Below are 17,634 nucleotides of genomic sequence, written 5' to 3'. Positions count from 1 at the left end.
TATAAAATATTGAAAAGACGACGCAAATTAAAATACGTATGTCTACCTGGCATAAAGCCAGTTTGATCTGGATGAATAACAGAACAAATGCATTCTTTTAACCTATTGGCCAGGATTTTCCCAAGAATTTTGGTTTCAATGGGCAGCAGCGAAATGGAGCGATATGATGAAACCACCTCGGCATCAGGGCCTGGTTTTGGAATCAGAGAAACATTGGCTTTACGTAAAGTGGGTGGCAACCTGGAAGCTGTTCTGGAGTGATTCAACATTTGTAAGAGCAGAGGTGACAATTTTGGACCAAATACTTTGAAGAATTCCATGCTAAAACCATCCGGACCCGCTGCCTTATTATTGGGGAGGGAAGAGATGACCTTCTTGATGTCATCTAGGCTTATATCAGCATCAAGTTTATTTACTGAATCTGTTGACAGCTTGGGCAGATTCAGATTATCAAAAATGCTTCCATAGCTTCAACATCTGGACCGCCTTGTAATTGGTAAACATTAGCATAGAATTCCGCAAAACACTTACTAATTTTTTCCGGGTCCGTCAATAAAAAGCCATCTTTCGCTTTTATATGATGTATGGCCCTGAAGGCCTGCATCTGTCTTAACTGATGGGCTAGTAACTTATGGAGCTTTTCATCAAGCTCAAAATACCTCTGTCTGACTTGTGTCAGTAGTTTTGAAACACTCTTGGACATTGTAGAATTATACTCATACCGTAAGGCAGTAACCTTATTAAGTAATTTTGCTTTCTGCTTTATTTTGTAAGAAGCTTCCAGATTTGCCAACTGATCATCTATTTCAGTTAACCTTTCCTTGAATCTTCTTTTTTCTGCTGTTTTATATGCTATTATGCAACCTCTATAACAGCCTTCATGGCCTCCCAAAGAGTGGAAACATCAACACCGCCCACATCATTGGTGCTTAAGTATAGATCTATCTTATCTGAAAGAGAAGAGCAAAAATCCTTTTCCTTTAGCAAAACATTATTTAAACGCCAACTATATTCACCTCTTTTGTGGTTCAATTTGACTATAAGGGAGACAGGAGCATGAACTGATATGAGTATATTATAGTAAGTGCAACTGACTACTGACCAGACTAATTTTGAATCTAACAGAGAATAATCAATCCTAGAGTAGGATTTATATACTGTGGAGAAATATGAAAAATCCTTCTTTGTGGGATTAAGAAGCCTCCAAATATCCACTATGTTATACGATTGCATGAGATTATTAAGTGTTACACTATTTTTAAGTTAACAAACTTGGGGACGTTGTCTATCTAGGAGGGAGTTTAAGATGCAATTAAAGCCTCCACCTACAATTATGTTATAGTCAGACAGATTAGGCGTGGCCTTAAAGAGGTTCTGAAAAAAAATTGGATCATCAAAGTTGGGCCCGTACACATTCACTAGTGTCAATGGTATAGAATTTAATATTCCACTTACTATTACATATCTGCGCCTCTAGTCAGCGATAGTTTGTGTGTGAATAAACGGTATGGTTTTTTAAAATTAGGATTGCAACACCTCTAGCTTTAGTACTAAAATTTGACTGGTAGACCTGAGATGCCCAGGAGGGACAAAGCACTTTCGCTGCTGTTTTCTTAATGTGCATTTCTTGGAGAAAACAAATATCAGCTTTGAGTGTATGAAGATGTACATACACCTTCCCTCTCTTCAGTGGACTATTCATCCCTGTACATTCCAGCTGATAAGTTTAGTCTCTCCAATGCTGTGCACATGCGAATTAGATGTCACATCCGCTGCTTAACAAAAAAAATATGCTGTATGGTCGTGGCATAACACAAACTGTAACTGGAACAAATAGATGTGCTGTAACAACCCTTTGAGAAACACAAAAAACCCTCCCAAAAATAAAAACACACCAGGAGTAGTACTTCCATACCCCTAACCTAGAGTCACAGCTATATCCAAGAGCCAACACATGGCCCAGAATAGCAAGATAACTACCCATTACCCACTAAACTTGGGAGAAACACCTCTTCACAAATACACTATGAAATATAAAAATAAACAATAACAATCAGTCCTCACCCACATCTGAGTGTGAGCTTATTTTTCAGTTCCTCATGCGCTGAACATAACAAACAGTCTCCAGATGAAGCTGCTATCAATCAACGATGAATCCAGTAACCCAGCGTTAATCCGTTTTTAGGTTGATACGGTGTCCGAATGCCAATCTTTAACTTTTCGGCTCAGATACTCCTCCGCTACGGCTGCAGTGCTGAATGTACGGGTGCTATTGTTAACTGTAACCACAAACCTCGCCAGATACCGGAATCCACACCTAATTTTCCTGGCTTTGCATTTCTCCTTAATGTGCTGAAAATCCTGACGTTTCCTCATGGTAGCCGGGGTTAAATCCGGGTAAATGAACACCAGACGCCCCGTATAGAGCAGCGAAGCTCTCTCCCTGGACAGCCATAGCACCAGCTCTTTAACCTGGTGGTGGTGTAGCCTCGCAGTAATAGCTCTTGACCTACCATTTTTAGCAGGTGCTGGGCTCCGGTTGTCACGGTCCACTTCAATCGGCTGGTGGAAATGTTCTTCCCCCAGCAACTTTGGAAGCAACGTGACTACAAACTCCGTCGGCTTATCGTTTTCGGCTTTCTCCTGAACCCCGATAATGCGAATGTTTTGACGGCGAGACCGAGCTTCAAGGTCATCCACCTTACCCTGTAGCTGCGTGTTTTGGGATTTTAGGCTTTCAAGCCGCTTCTCTAACTCTTTGATTCGTCTCTCATAGGATTCGGCGGCATCCTCCGTTAAAGAAACATGCTTACTGACTTCGGTTAGAGCCGCTGTTAGGTTCACGATTGACTTATTATGCTCTGCATGTCTCCCGTCTACCAAACTGTACAGCTTGTTTACCGCCACAAGGACTTCCTCAATGGTAGTTGGGACCGGAGCCCTAGCAGCGTTGGCTTTAGCTTCTCCTGGGCCCGCTAGCTTCGCGGAGCCCTGGCCAGAATCTTCTTCTCCTGTGCCCTTTTCTTGTTTCTTCCCTTTACCTGGCTTCGTCATTTCGTTCAGCCCGTAACAGCTCACTTCAGTCACTTAAAAAATAAGAATTAACTGCTATTCGGGTGAGGCAAAAGGTGAAGGTAGGTGCAGCTCCCGGGACACACGTCTACTCCATACCAAGACCCCACGTGACCCATGATTGCTACTTCTAATAAAATCAAAATAGCTTGTATGTTTTTTTTGGACAACACACATTCCCCTTGAGGCTCCTTCAGCTGACCCAGATCATTATGTATGTTGAAATCAGAACAGAAATGCTGTGAGTACACAACAGATCCATCAGCACCTGATAACTAAATAATAGGTCGGGCTAACGTTTGGGTGCAGTTAGATGAAAAGTGCTGATGCAAGCTCTGTACTCAGAACATGAACCTGTTTTCAATGACCAGCATGTTTTTACAACCACTTTCTGTTTCAGAAATACAACATGTCTTCGTTGATGTTCTACAAGGCATGAATGGGATAGCGATAGACTTACCATAGACTTTTAGTGTGATGGTGAAGTTCTTATGCAGGTTATGTCGGTTGTTGTTCAATGAAATAGTATATTCCCCTTTATCCTTTCCTGATACAGACAATATTTTTAATGTATAGCGGTCTTGGACATAACAGGACTGATTCTGTGCAATGAGTTTTCCATCTTTGTACCTGTTTCAAAAAAATATGTTAGATGGACGAAAAAAACCTCAACAATCTTGATGTATCTTATTGTAGTTACAATCATCTATAAGAGGTAAGCAATTAAATTGGCTCAGATCCTTCAGAATCAAAATATCTTAATCCTATTCTAATCTGATGGTTCAATGCCTTACTGAGGAAATAAAACAGAAAATGCTAGAAACACTCAGCAGGTCAGGCTGCATTTGTGGGAAGAGAAACTAGCTAATATTTCAGCTCAAAGATCCTTCATCAGAACTGGCAACGAGACTAAAGAAACTCATTAAGCTGCAGGGAGTGTGGGAGAGGTGGGCATCCACTAGATGCCAAATAGGTCAAACTGGGCACATCTGCGATGGGAAAGAAAGAGAAAAAGAAAATGAACAAGCTGAGTTAATTCACAAATGGACAACTGATAAAGACATAAATCAAATTACCTAAAGCTGTAAGATTCAGTTTTAAGTCCTGAAGGCTGCAACATATTCAAATGGAAAGCTTGCATGAGGTCTCACTGAGACAGTACAGGAGGCCCAAGACAGGTCAGAATAGGAGCAACATGAGAAGTTAAAGCGTCAGGCAACAGGATGCTCAGGGTCACTACTGCAGACTAAACGCAGATTTCCTGCCATGCAGTTGTTCAATCTATGGTTGGCTTCTTCACGGCACTAGAGACCGCATTGTAAACACTGAATACGCTAGAATCGTAGTCATGAAGTCATAGTGAACTACAGCACAGAAACAGGCCCTTTGACTCATCTCGTCTGTGCTGAAATATTATCCTTCCTAGTCCAATCGACCTGCACCAGGATTACAGCCACCCATTCACCTCTCATCCATGTACCTATCTAAAATACTTTTAAAAGTTGCAACTGAATCTACATCAACCACTTCCACAGGCAACTCACTCCACACTCACCATCAAGTCAAGTCAAGTCACTTTTTATTGTCATTTTGACCATAACTGCTGGTACAGTACACAGTAAAAACGAGACAACGTTTTTCACGACCATGGTGCTACATGAACAATACAAAAACTACACTGAACTATGTAAAAGAACACAAAACTACACTAGACTACAGACCTACCCAGGACTGCATAAAGTGCACAAAACAGTACAGGCATTACAATAAATGATAAACAAGACAATAGGCACAGTAGAGGGCAGTAGGTTGGTGTCAGTCCAGGCTCTGGGTATTGAGGAGTCTGATGGCTTGGGGGAAGAAACTGTTACATAGTCCGGTCGTGAGAGCCCGAATACTTAGGTGCTTTTTGCCAGATGGCAGAAGGGGGAAGAGTTTGTATGAGGGGTGCATGGAGTCCTTCATAATGCTGTTTGCTTTATGGATGCAGCATGTGGTGTAAATGTCTGTAATGGCGGGAAGAGAGACCTCGATGATCTTCTCAGCTGACCTCACTATCTGCTGCAGGGTCTTGCGATCCGAGACGGTGCAATTTCTGAACCAGGCCGTGATGCAGCTGCTCAGGATGCTCTCAATACAACCTCTGTAGAATGTGGTGAGGATGGGGGGTGGGGGGTCGGGGGTGGACTTTTCTCAGCCTTCGCAGAAAGTAGAGATGCTGCTGGGCTTTCTTAGCTATGGAGCTGGCGTTGAGGGACCAGGTGAGAATCTCCGCCAGGTGAACACTAAGAAATTTGGTGCTCTGAACGATCTCTACGGAGGATGTTCAGCGGAGAGTGGTCGCTCTGTGTCCTAAACAACATAATTCCCCTCTTAAATAATTCACTTTCATCCCTAGTTCCAGTCTGACTCAACATGAGGGGATAATACCTGCATGCATTCACCCTACCTATACCTCTCATAATTTAATATACCTCTATAAGATCCCTCCATTCTCCTGCACTCCTATTCAATTGGTTCCTATAACTCAGGTCTTTTAGACCCAATAACATCTGTGTAAATTTTCTTCATGCTCTTTCAAGGTTATTGATGTCTTTCAGTAGGTAGGCGACCAGAACACACACAGTACTCCAAATGTGGCCTGACCAACGTCTTATACAACTTCAGTATAACATCTCTACTCCTGTACTCAGTGCCCTGATCTATGATGGCCCATATGCCAAAGACCCTGTTTATGACCCTATCTAACTGTGATCTACCTTCAAGGAATTGTGGATCTAGATTGGAAGAAGTGCAAGGTAATTGCTGCTTCACCTGGAACAACTGTCCAAGTTCCTGGATGGTAGAAGGGGAAGATTGGAAGGACAAGCTACGACACAACTTACTGCAGTTTCTTGCAGTCACGGGTAGAGCAGACGCTATCACGAACTGTGATTTATCTGGATGCTTTCTGTTTTGCATTGATAAAAGTCAAAGGAAACATGCTAAATTTCTTTCGCCTCCTGCAGAAGTAGAGGTACTGGTGAGCTTTCTTGGTCATGGCATTTACATGACTGGAGCAGGACAGGATATTGGTGATGTTCACTCTTAGGAAGCTGAAGCTCTCAACCCTTTTGAGCTCAGCACCATCGCTCTGAACAGGAGTATATATACCAACACACTTCCTGAAGTCAACAACTGGCTCTTTTGTTTGTCGATATTGAGGGAAATATTTTTGTCATGACACCATGTCACCAGCCTCCTTATGTCCTTCCTGTACTCTGACTCATCATTATTTGATTTGATGCTGCCATATCATCTGCAAACTTGCAGATGGAGTCAGAGCAGAACTGGGCCACGTCGTCATGAAGCAGAGTAGGGGGCCGAGGACACAGCCGGAGGTGTTGCTGCCTATCTTTACTGAACATGGTCGGTTAGCAACTGGATGTGTGACTTACTGAATAAGGGAGATGCTGAGTCGCAGCTCTAGGGATATTTAAAACTAGTCGGTTTAGATCTGAAATGTCAACAATTTCTTTACTCTCACAGATGTTGTTTGATCTGCTGAGTTCCTCCAGTAGATTGATTGTATTGACTGAATGGGACCCTTTCTCTTCATAATTTTAATAAATGACCTGGATGAGGAAGTGGAGGGATGGGTTAGTAAATTTACTGATGACACAAAGGTTGGAAGTGTTGTGGATAGTGTGGAGGGCTGTCGGAGGTTACAGCGGGACATCAATAGGATGCAAAATAGGATTGTATTAAATAAATACCTATGGTCACCCTTTATTGTATTAAAAGCACCCTCTCCCCTGCCGCTTATCAAGTTTCTTTCATCCCCTTCCTAGGTAACATAGAAAACCTACAGCACAATACAGGCCCTTTGGTCCACAAAGCTGTGCCGAACATGTACTTATTTAGAAATTACCTAGGATTACCCATAGCCCTCTATTTTTCTGAGCTCCATGTACCTATCCAAGAGACTCTTAAAAGACCCTATTGTATCCGCCTCCACCACCGTCACTGGCAGCCCATTCCATGCACTCACCACTCTCTGCATAAAAAACTTACCCCTGACATCTCCTCTGTACCTACTTCCAAGCACCTGAAAACTGTGCCCTCTCGTTTTAGCCATTTCAGCCCTGGGAAAAAGCCTCTGAACTATCCACATGATCAATGCCTCTCATCATCTTATACACCTCTATCAGGTCACCTCTCATCCTCTGTCGCTCCAAGGAGAAAAGACCAAGTTCACTCAACCTATTCTCATAAGGCATGCTCTCCAGTCCAGGCAACATCCTTGTAAATCTCCTCTGCACCCTTTCTATAGTTTTCACATCCTTCCTGTAGTGAGGTGACCAGAAATGAGCACAGTACTCCAAGTGGGGTCTGACCAGGGTCCTATATAGTTGTAACATTACTTATCGGCTCTAAAACTCAATCCCACGGTTGATGAAGGTCTATGCACCATATGCCATCTTAACCACAGAGTCAACCTGCGCAGCAGCTTTGAGTGTCCTATGGACTTGGACCCCAAGATCCCTCTGATCCTCCACACTGCCAAGAGTCTTACCATTAATACTATATTCTTCCATCGTATTTGACCTACCAAAATGAACCATCTCACACTTATCTGCGTTGAACTCCATCTGCCACTTCTCAGCCCAGTTTTGCATCCTATTGATGTCCCGCTGTAACCTCCGACAGCCCTCCACACTATCCACAACACTTCCAACCTTTGTGTCATCAGTAAATTTACTAACCCATCCCTCCACTTCCTCATCCAGGTCATTTATTAAAATTATGAAGAGAAAGGGTCCCAGAACAGAGCACCGAGGCATACCACTGGTCACCAACCTCCATGCAGAATGTGACCCCTTTACAACCACTCTTTGCCTTCTGTGGGCAAGCCAATTCTGGATCCACAAAGCAATGTTCCCTTGGATCCCATGCTTCCTTACTTTCTCAATAAGCCTTGCAGGGGGTACCTTATCAAATGCCTTGCTGAAACCCATATACATTAATCTACTGCTCTACCTTCATCAACGTGTTTAGTCACATCCTCAAAAAGTTCAATCAGGCTTGTAAGGCATGACTTACCTTTTGCAAAGCCATGCTGACTATTCCTAATCATATTGTGCCTCTCCAAATGTTCATAAATCCTGCCTCTCAGGATCTTTTCCATCAACTTACCAATGACTGAAGTAAGATTCATTGGTCTATAATCTCCTGGGCTATCCCTACTCCCTTTCTTGAATAAGGGAGCAACACCTGCAATCCTCCACTCCTCTGGAACTTCTCCAGTCCCCAATGATGATGCAAAGATCATTGCCAGAGGCTCAGCAATTTCCTCCCTCACCTGTAACAGTAGCCTGGGGTACATCTCGTCCGGTTCTGGTGATGTTCTGATATTCTGATGGGGATATCTTACATCGTAAATATTGACTCTGTTCGTCATCCCACAGATGCAGCGTTAAAGACATGAATTTGTCACATGAATATTGAAACATTGAAGCATACAGTGAAATTGATTGCTTGAGTCAGCAACCAACACAATCCAAGGATGTGTTGAGAGCAGCATGCAAGTGTCGCCAAGCATCTGGTACCAACGTGGTGTGCCCAGGATTTACTAACCCTAACCATAGTCTTTGGAATTAGGGAACAAACTAGAGCACCCAGAGGAAATGCATGGTAAGTATGTGCAGTACGCATTCCTTATAGACAGCGGTTTGGAATTTAACCTAGGGCACCGTAACAGCATTATGCTAACCACTATCCTGCTGTGCCACAGCATTTCCAGAAATTTCTGGTTTTATTTCAGAATTCCAGCATTTTGTTTTGATTTGTACACTACAGGAATGCTGCACTTAGAGTCATTTGAGATGATTTACTCATGGTTTTCCTGAAAGTTAATGATCTATCAGCAATATGGCATATTTAGTAGTACTAACAATGTTGAAGTTGTAGGCCATACAATCTCCTTTCAACACATCCCAAAGTGCTTTACAGCAACTAACAACTCTTTTAAAGCATAGTCACCATTAAATTCCAGAGGAACTCAGCAGCAACATGACCAGGACAAGTTCCTACAAATGAACAAGTGATGACGTTCAAATGGGATGTTTTAGTCATTCTGAGTGAGTCCTATGGATTGGCCAATCTACATTAAACTGACATATAATTTCAAGAAATATTTAATACTGGGACCTTTTGACCCAAAACATTGACGCATTCTTTCCTCTCACAGATGTGGCTCAACTTATTGAGTTCCACCAGCAGGTTGTTTGTGGGTAAATAGTTGGCAAGTTGACACATTATTGTCAGATGTAGCTATACACTCAGTAGCCACTTTAGTAGGTAGAGGATTGGATCCCAGTGTGGTCTTCTGCTGCTGTAGTCCACCCACTTCAAGGATCACAACGTTGTGCACTCAGAGATGCTCCTCTGCACACCACTGTTATAATTTATGATTATTTGATTTATTGTCACCTTCCTGTCAGCTTGAACCAGTCTACCTATTCTCCTCTGACCTATCTCATTAGCCAAGAGAACTGCTGCTCAATGGATTTTTTTTTGTATATCGTACCATTCCCAGTAAGCTCTAGAGACTGTTGTGCATGATAATCCCAGCAGATCAGCAGTTTCTGAGATACTCAAATACCCTATCTGGAAATAACAATCATTCCAAGGTCAAAGTCACTTAGATCACATTTTTTCCCCATTCTGATGTTTGGTCTGAACAACTGAACCTCTTGACCAAGCCTGCATGCTTTTATGAACTGAGTTTTTGCCACATGATTTGTTGATTAGATATTTGCATTAGTTCAAGTTTATAGTCATCTGACTACATATATATAACAAAATGAAACTTCCATTTCTCCAGACTATGGTGCACCCACGCATCATATATCACACACAGCACATAAACCAAAATATTATACTATTAATTAATTAAAAAAACAGACTTCGAAATACATGTCGTAAAACACAGCAAAGATAAATAGTGTGGTAATCAGCACGCTGTCTAAGTGACGAGACCTCAGTGGTGGCCGGGTATTCATTAGTCTCAGCCTGAGGGAAGAAGTTGTTACCCAGACTGGCAGCACTGGTTTTAGTGCTTCTGTACCTCCTTTCTGATGGTAGTGGGTCAAAAAATTGTGGGATCGTTGGTAGGGATCCTCAACAATGCTTTGGACTCCTTGTTCTTTAAAAAATTGTAAGGGAATTACAATTTGAATATAGCTTCTTAACTCCAAGCAGATTTCTGGAATTAAAATAGCGTAATAAAGCAGTACCAGTTAAGTCATAACCGTTAAGAGAACACATGTCACAAATAGGGGGGTGGGTGGAACTCAACGATCCTCTTTGTCAGTTTTTACTGTCTTCTATAGGGTCTTGCAGTCCGATGCCTTGCAGTTTCTGTACCACACAATGATACACCCAGACAAGACACACTCTATGGAGCTCTTGTAGAACATTGTTAGAATGGGGACAGGAAGCTTTACTTGCCTCAGTATCCTTAGAAAACATAGACACTGCTGTGCCTTTCTGGCTAGTACAGAGGTGTTGTGGGTCCAGGTTAGATTGTCTGTTATGTGCAAACAAAGAGACTTTGAGATCTTCACTATTTCCATGGCAGAGCCATTGATGTGCAGTGGAGAGTGTTGGTATGTGCATTCGTGAAGTCCACAATCATCTCTTTTGCCTTGTCTGTTTTGAAACTTGAGCTGTTGTTCTTGCACCATTTGACAAGTCTGTTTACCTCCTCTCTGTATGGCAACTCATCATTGCTGCTGATGAGGCCAGTCAGTGAACTTGATGATGCTGTTTGACCTGCATCTGGAACATAGTCACAAGTCGGCAGTGGGAACAGCAGCAGACTGAGCAGAGCAAGGGCGGCGGGGGGAGGTGGCAATGCACTAGTGCTCAATGCAGTGCAGCTTGAGTTGTTGCTGCCAGCCAACTTGGACTGACTGGGGTCTTTCTGTCAGGAAGTCATTAACAAGCAAGTGTACAAGTGTACCTAATAAAGTGGCCACCGAATGTACAATACTGCTATTTAACTGTTGAAAATAAATTAAGTATTTTTAAAATCTTCTTGGAATTGATCATTCTTTATTTCAAAATTGACAACATGATTGACTGGATTGAGTAAAGATAACTGTAAATAGTGACTAATTCTTTAAAAGAAATTCTCAGAAATTCAGGCTCTGCTGTTCACTCTTAACAGTTATAATTAACTGGTACTGCTTTATTAAGCTATTTTGTTTAATTCCAGGAATCTGCTTGGAGTTAAAAAGCTATACTTAAATTGTAATTTCCTTACATTTTTAGAGTATTACTTATCACTGAAACATAAAATCCTGCTTTGCAGAAATCCATTTTAAGAGGATTGCACCTTTTAGGGGGAAAATGATACCTTTTGCTCTTGTTTTCCAGGACTACTTTCTTTATTGTCAGAAGGAATGGAAAATTAGCAGGGACTCCATTCATAGTTTTTTTATGATGGAAAGCCCACTAGTGTGAGTGTCGTGGAAGATATGCCTGCTCTCAACCACAGTGTTTCCCTGTCAAATAGCCTGTTAACAATCACCATTGGGGCTCAGTTTAAACAAAAATACTCGTGAAGTGAAGAGACAGAAGTTTCTTCATGCCAGAGAAAAAGATCCAGTCAAAAACCAACACTTCTAAGAGGAAATTGTCTTGGTTATTAGTTTAAGGATGTCTACGGATGACAGAAATGTCATCAAATGTCTTGGTGGCTTTATTCACATGGTTGCTCGAATTTCACTCTGGTGTACAGATCTGCACCTTCAGGGAACTTCAGCTGAGTGAGCGTCAAGAGCTCTTAGGCTTAGAAGCTGTACAGAGAGCTTCTTGGTAATACTTCACTCTACGTAAGAATATACTAACTGCTAAATTACATACAACAACCACCAAACAGCGAAGCACTCTTATACTATGACTGTATGCTTTCTTTCTTAAGCAAAATGATCCATAATGAGCAATTCTGGCTCTGAGCGGTAATATGATTAAAAGTCACACCTAGGAGTTCATTTGTGTTTCTAAAGCTATGCTAATCAGTTGTATGAAAATGACTTCTTTGGCCTTAGAAAGGCAGCAAAAGTCCTGTGCAATAGTTTAACTGGAATGATGAGAGGTCTGAAAGATTTTTATTCACATGCATGGGAATAGTACCCTTCCTGTTTCAAATTGGAGAGCCCATTAATGTTTTTTGAGCTGTGGTCAGGTCACTAAAAAGTCTAGTTTTAAATCAACGGTGTTTCTTCAGAATCTAGTTTATTATTACTGATTTATGTGTTGTGACATTTGTTGTTGTGCAGCAGCAGTACAATGCAAAGACAAAAAATTACTATAAGTTACAAAATAACTAAATAGTGCAAAAAATGCCTGATGCTCCAAAGCAGAGTGGAGAACCATGTAGACTTGTGGCAGTGGGCAAATTGTAGAGGGCCCATGTCCTTACTCAATCTGAAGTTAATTCTGGTCATTACCAACCTCTTGAAGCACTTCATTATGGTAGATCTGTGTGCAAATGTGTGAATTATTAAGGCAGCCCATTCTGCCCTTGGGCACCGAAATGAAGCATGTGGGAATCTCAGGCTACGTCCACACCAGACTGGATAATTTTGAAAATGCCCGTTTCGCGTAAAAACAACAGGCATCCACACTAGGTGATTTTGAATATACTTCCGTCCACATTAAAATGGGTATTTGGGCGAATCTCCTCCTACTGGGCATGCGCAGGACGCACAGAAAACAAGCGACGAGGGAACGGTATACTGTACTTGGTGCGCGTTTGTCCAGTTACAGGCTAGAAAAACTTAAAAGGAAATTGCCAAACGAAAGACTTGGTGTGAGTTTGTCCAGAAACATTTCCTACAGCCATAGTCACTTCATCGATGAAAAGGACGACGGTTACAACCAAATGCAATAAGGCTTGTTACTGGGCAAAAGTGACAATTGCATCTATTGAATGTTTGCACAAGCAATACATTAATAAAGCACCTTGTTAAATGTATAAAACATGTCTGCATCAGTGTTATCTTGTATTTCCATACAATGTTACATTAGACTGTTACACATCTATTGTCAGATATTGTTGTGGTGTTGGAGGTTGCATTCAAGAAAACAATGAAATGCCGTGCTGCTGCCACCATTTGTTCCGGCACGTCATGACAGTGTTTTTAAAGATAGCCAGTTACCCTGTACACACTATGCCGGATATTAGGCGTTTTCAGATTTATTCACTCTGGAGAACGTTTCTGAAAATCTCAGTTTCAGGGGAGGAAAACGCCGTTTCAGTGTGGACGGAGGGTCGAAACGCAGAGAAAAAGCTTCGGTTACGGATTTATCCGGTCTAGTGTGGACGTAGCCTCAGCCTGCAGCAGTGAGAAGTTGAAAATGTTCTTGAACATTCCAGCCAATTGGTCAGCACAGGTTTTCTGTCCATGGCCAGCTTCACATTGGGAGCTGATGCCTTGCAAGGATTCTCCCTCTTGAGGGATATTCTGACAAAAGCCTCTGAGAAAGGAATCACAGAATTGCTGGATGATGTTCGGATTTGCACAGGTGTTGTGTTATTCCCCTTTTCAAAGTGTGTATTAAAAAGCATTGAGCTCATTGGGGAGGGAAGCAATGCCAGCTGCTTATAGGAAGTAATGGCATACAAACCCTACCAGATCTGCTGTGCTTCCGTTTGTGTCTCTAATTTCACATGGAATTGCCTTTTTGCTTCTTTGTAGGACATGGAGCTGTTATTGATGAACTTTGAGCATGAACATAGCAAGTCTCAGAATGCAAGTCATGGAACAAGATTGCAAATGGAAAATGGTAATATCGTTATTAACCTAATGTACTAACTTTGTTTCTCTCTCTGCCACAGCTACATGACCTGAAAAATATTCTAGAATTTTCTGTTGCCATTACCTTAGCGGAATAGGAAGGTGAGAATAGTGTAAATACTGTAGATATTAAACAGAAACACAATAAATATGCCAGAAGTCATGGGGAACAGAGCATCAGTCAGACAATTATGATGGCTTATTTTTAGTAATGCATAACCTTTGTATCCTATGACATGTTTGTTAGGCCATGTTACGGGGTTACAAAAGGTAATGCATTAGTGGTGACCTTTTAAAATTCTCCAGATTCTCTATTTGTTCCAACGTATTGAAAGTTAGCAAAAATGACACACTTGATAAAGAACGAAAATAAGTGATAATATCTAGTTAATTGTCATCAGCTTTCTCAAAATGCTGTGTTTCATTATAATGTAAAAATTATCATGTCACCAAGAATAATATTAGGCATATTCAACAAAATTTTTATGGAAACAAATGTCTGACAAATCCAATTAAATGAAAACATCTGGTGCCTGCAGGTCTCCAAAAGAATGTCTTTTGATGTAGCCTCAGATTAGATAAAGGGGAACCAGGGGATGGAATATCATCATTATCATGTGCCATGCCCAGTTTGAGCTTTGACTGCCATGGCCCACACACTCCTGTTTCGGGTCAAGTGGATCAGTTCATTAGTATTCATTTCCAGTTCTCTGGCTGCTGTCTCCATCATCATTTGTCTTCTTGCTTTCTTTCCTTCAATCTTTCCCATAATTACTGTGCATTCTAACTCCTTTTTCCTAATCACATGACCAATGAAGTTACATTGCCTTTTCATGATCTCATATATTATTTCTCTCTGTGTTTGCTCTGTTCATGACATCGTCGTTAGATATTCGTTTTGTCCATGATATTCTTTGCATCCTCCTCAAAAACCACATCTCTGCTGCTACAATTCGTTTCCTCATGTTACTAGATATTGTCCAACATTCTAAGCCATATAACATAACTGGATAAATGTAACATTTCAGTACTCTGAGGCGGGTTGTCATGCCTAGTTTAGTATTGGTCAGTATACTCTTCATTCTTGTAAAGGTGTCTTTTGTCATCCCTATTCTTCTTTTGATTTCCAGGTCGAACCTGCCATCTGATGTCACCCAGCTTCCTAAGTAGCAAAAGTTCTGTACTTGTTTCATGTCTTCCCTGTTTATTCTCAGCCTGCAGATAGGATTCTCCTTCTTTTTGGATATCACCATACATTCTGTCTTTTTGCAATTGATAGATAGACCCATTTTTGCACTTTCTTCAACAATTATATCAATTAAGTTTTGTAGTTCTTCCTCTGTACTTGCAATTAACACAGTGTCATCTGCATATCTGAAATTTTGATTCCCAAGATGTCTCTTATTTTTGTAATATTGTTTCACTGTACACATTAAATAAATCAGGGGAGAAAACACACCCTTGTCTAATGCCTCTCTTGATTTTCATAAACTGATTCACTTCTCCATCTATTCTTACAGTGGCAGTTTGTTCCTAGTACAGATTTCTGATTAGGCAGCGGTCTTTCAAATCTAGATCTAGAGTTTTCTGTAATATTTCAAATAACTTACTGTGTTTCACTTTATCAAATGCTTTTGTGTAGTCGATAAAACAAACAAACAAATCTTTTTGCACTTGAATAGCTCATTCTGATAATATCCTTAATATCAATATTGCGTTTCTTGTACCTTTGTCTTTCACAAAGCCACATTGTTCTTTGCCTATTTCAGCTTGTATCTTACTTGTAGCTCTTGTCATCAAAATTCTTAGAAGTATCTTGGTGATATGACTCATTAAACTTATGGATGGAATATATCAAGGATTTTAAAAAGAATTTGATAATATTTCACATAGAGGATTGCATTATGAAATTAAGACTCCAGAATTTGGGAAATTTGGAAAATAGATTTGTTTTTCAGAAGGAGTTGTATTAATCTTCATCTGAAAAAAATATATCTGCAGTTGATAAACACATCTTGTTCACATTGCTTCAAGAATTTTTCTAGTCTTTTTCTATTTAAGTCCACAATTAGTTTTAGCATAGGATCGTTTGGGAGAAGTGGCACTTAATGGAGTGATGAGTGTGTAGAAATTCTGGGTTGTACTAAAGGATTAAACTGGATGCTTTCAGTGAACTCATTCATTTAAAATTAACCTTGCAATTTTTATAAATCACTCTTCAGTTCAGTCACAAAAAAAGGGTAAGCAATTTACAGATGAAATAGTGATTAGTGGGACCGACCTAACATGAGAAACCCCCAGGGAATACATTAAGAAAAAAACATTTGGGAAAAATTATCATGGGATAATTGATGACCAGTATATCTTCTTCTTCAGAAAACTTGAAAGAAAATCAGTTAAGTTAACCAAAGGCAAATACTTAAATTATAATTTATCAAAAATCAGGATCTGTGAAAAAAATAGAATAATGAACTTTACCAGGATACTTCTGGAAGCGGGAATGCATTGACTTTCACAGGTAGTTTTAAGGGTCCGTGATCACCTCTTACATGCAAAGGATTCCTTTTTTTGAACTCTACTGTAATGTAAGGGCTCTCTGCAAATACAAAAATGAGAGGAAGCTGTAAGGAGACCAGTGAAGCCAATAACATGTTGAATAGTTGAGGCATAGTGCCAAATAAAAACAGTTACACTCTGGAATAGAATTAACATCCACACTCCAGAGTATTCATTCAAACAGGTTTTCCTGGAAAATTGGACTACTTTCATAGAAAGTCTAGCTTTTCATCAATTTGGAAACATTCTACATTTTATTGTTTTCACAATTTTTAAGAAGTTTACATATTTCATTGAAAACAGCATAAGGATTGAAATGTTGACCAAATCATTCCTGACTTTTTTCTAATGTCATTATGCACGGTGATGTACACAGGATAAACCAACTTTAAATTCTGTATTACTGCTGTTTTCTACACATTGCCTCTTGCCGGACGAGCAACCTACAACTCATGGTTCATATTCCCAATTCAACATGTGATAAGCCCCATGCTAGAATTACAATGAAGAATTGAAATCTTGATGAAGCGTCTCAGCCAGAAACGGCGACTGTTTATTCCTCTCTTTAGGTGCTGGGGTCTGACCTGAGGAGTGTTGTATGTGTTCCTCTGGATTTCCAGCATCTGTAGAATCTCTTGTGTTTATGAAGTTTATTAAGTGCAGGTTGAGTAATATCCTGCAGGAAGCAAAGCAGCAAAGAATCGCTATTTTCTGATAGGTATTTCTTATTTCTTTTCCCAAGTAATCAGTCCATGAATTCTGGTTCTGCCAATATCCCAAAGGTTGGTTCTGATCTAAGGAGGCACGCTGAACATTTTAATGGTTCAAATATTCAAAAGTGCTATGTCGCAGCAGATTCTTAGGATGTGTTATGAACAGAACAATGTCCAACGCACACAAAGTTAAGGATTTAAAACGCTGGAGAATTGAATACTTTATGATTCAAGCAGCCAGTAATATTCAAGAACTGCATGTTTGCCAAATATTCATTTTCTCATCTCTGTTCTGCAAAGAATAGGGAAGAGGAATGAGAATCAAGGGAGTAGTATGGCAGAGGCAATCGAAATTGAATGACACATAAGGTGACAGTGCCACCACAGAGACATGAGACACATTCTTTACCTAGACTCATGGCACAGGCTCAGATAAAATTGTATAC

The 17,634-nt window shown here is 40.5% G+C and overlaps 1 protein-coding gene and 1 long non-coding RNA gene across 3 annotated transcripts in view; one reads left to right on the top strand and one right to left on the bottom strand.

The window, feature by feature from the left end:
• The window catches only part of LOC134353080 (uncharacterized), an 81,549-nt gene extending 66,243 nt beyond the window's left edge, over positions 1 to 15,306 (top strand). The window contains exons 3-4 of the long non-coding RNA XR_010019541.1: positions 13,821 to 13,908; positions 15,050 to 15,306. This is a non-coding gene — a long non-coding RNA (uncharacterized LOC134353080). The remainder of the gene's footprint in view (positions 1 to 13,820; positions 13,909 to 15,049) is intronic.
• Positions 1 to 17,634, bottom strand: part of kdrl (kinase insert domain receptor like) — a 220,621-nt gene that overhangs the window by 124,070 nt on the left and 78,917 nt on the right. For both annotated transcript variants that reach the window (XM_063060960.1, XM_063060961.1), the window contains exons 8-9: positions 16,398 to 16,515; positions 3,533 to 3,702 (exon numbers count right to left, since the gene is read on the bottom strand). In XM_063060960.1, the coding sequence (XP_062917030.1) occupies positions 3,533 to 3,702; positions 16,398 to 16,515 (288 nt within the window). The remainder of the gene's footprint in view (positions 1 to 3,532; positions 3,703 to 16,397; positions 16,516 to 17,634) is intronic.

This window comes from Mobula hypostoma, chromosome 10 (genome assembly GCF_963921235.1).
Source record: "Mobula hypostoma chromosome 10, sMobHyp1.1, whole genome shotgun sequence".
Taxonomy (NCBI): Eukaryota; Metazoa; Chordata; class Chondrichthyes; order Myliobatiformes; family Myliobatidae; genus Mobula; species Mobula hypostoma.
Note: the sequence above shows the minus strand (reverse complement) of the source record. Positions and strands in the feature narration are given on the sequence as shown.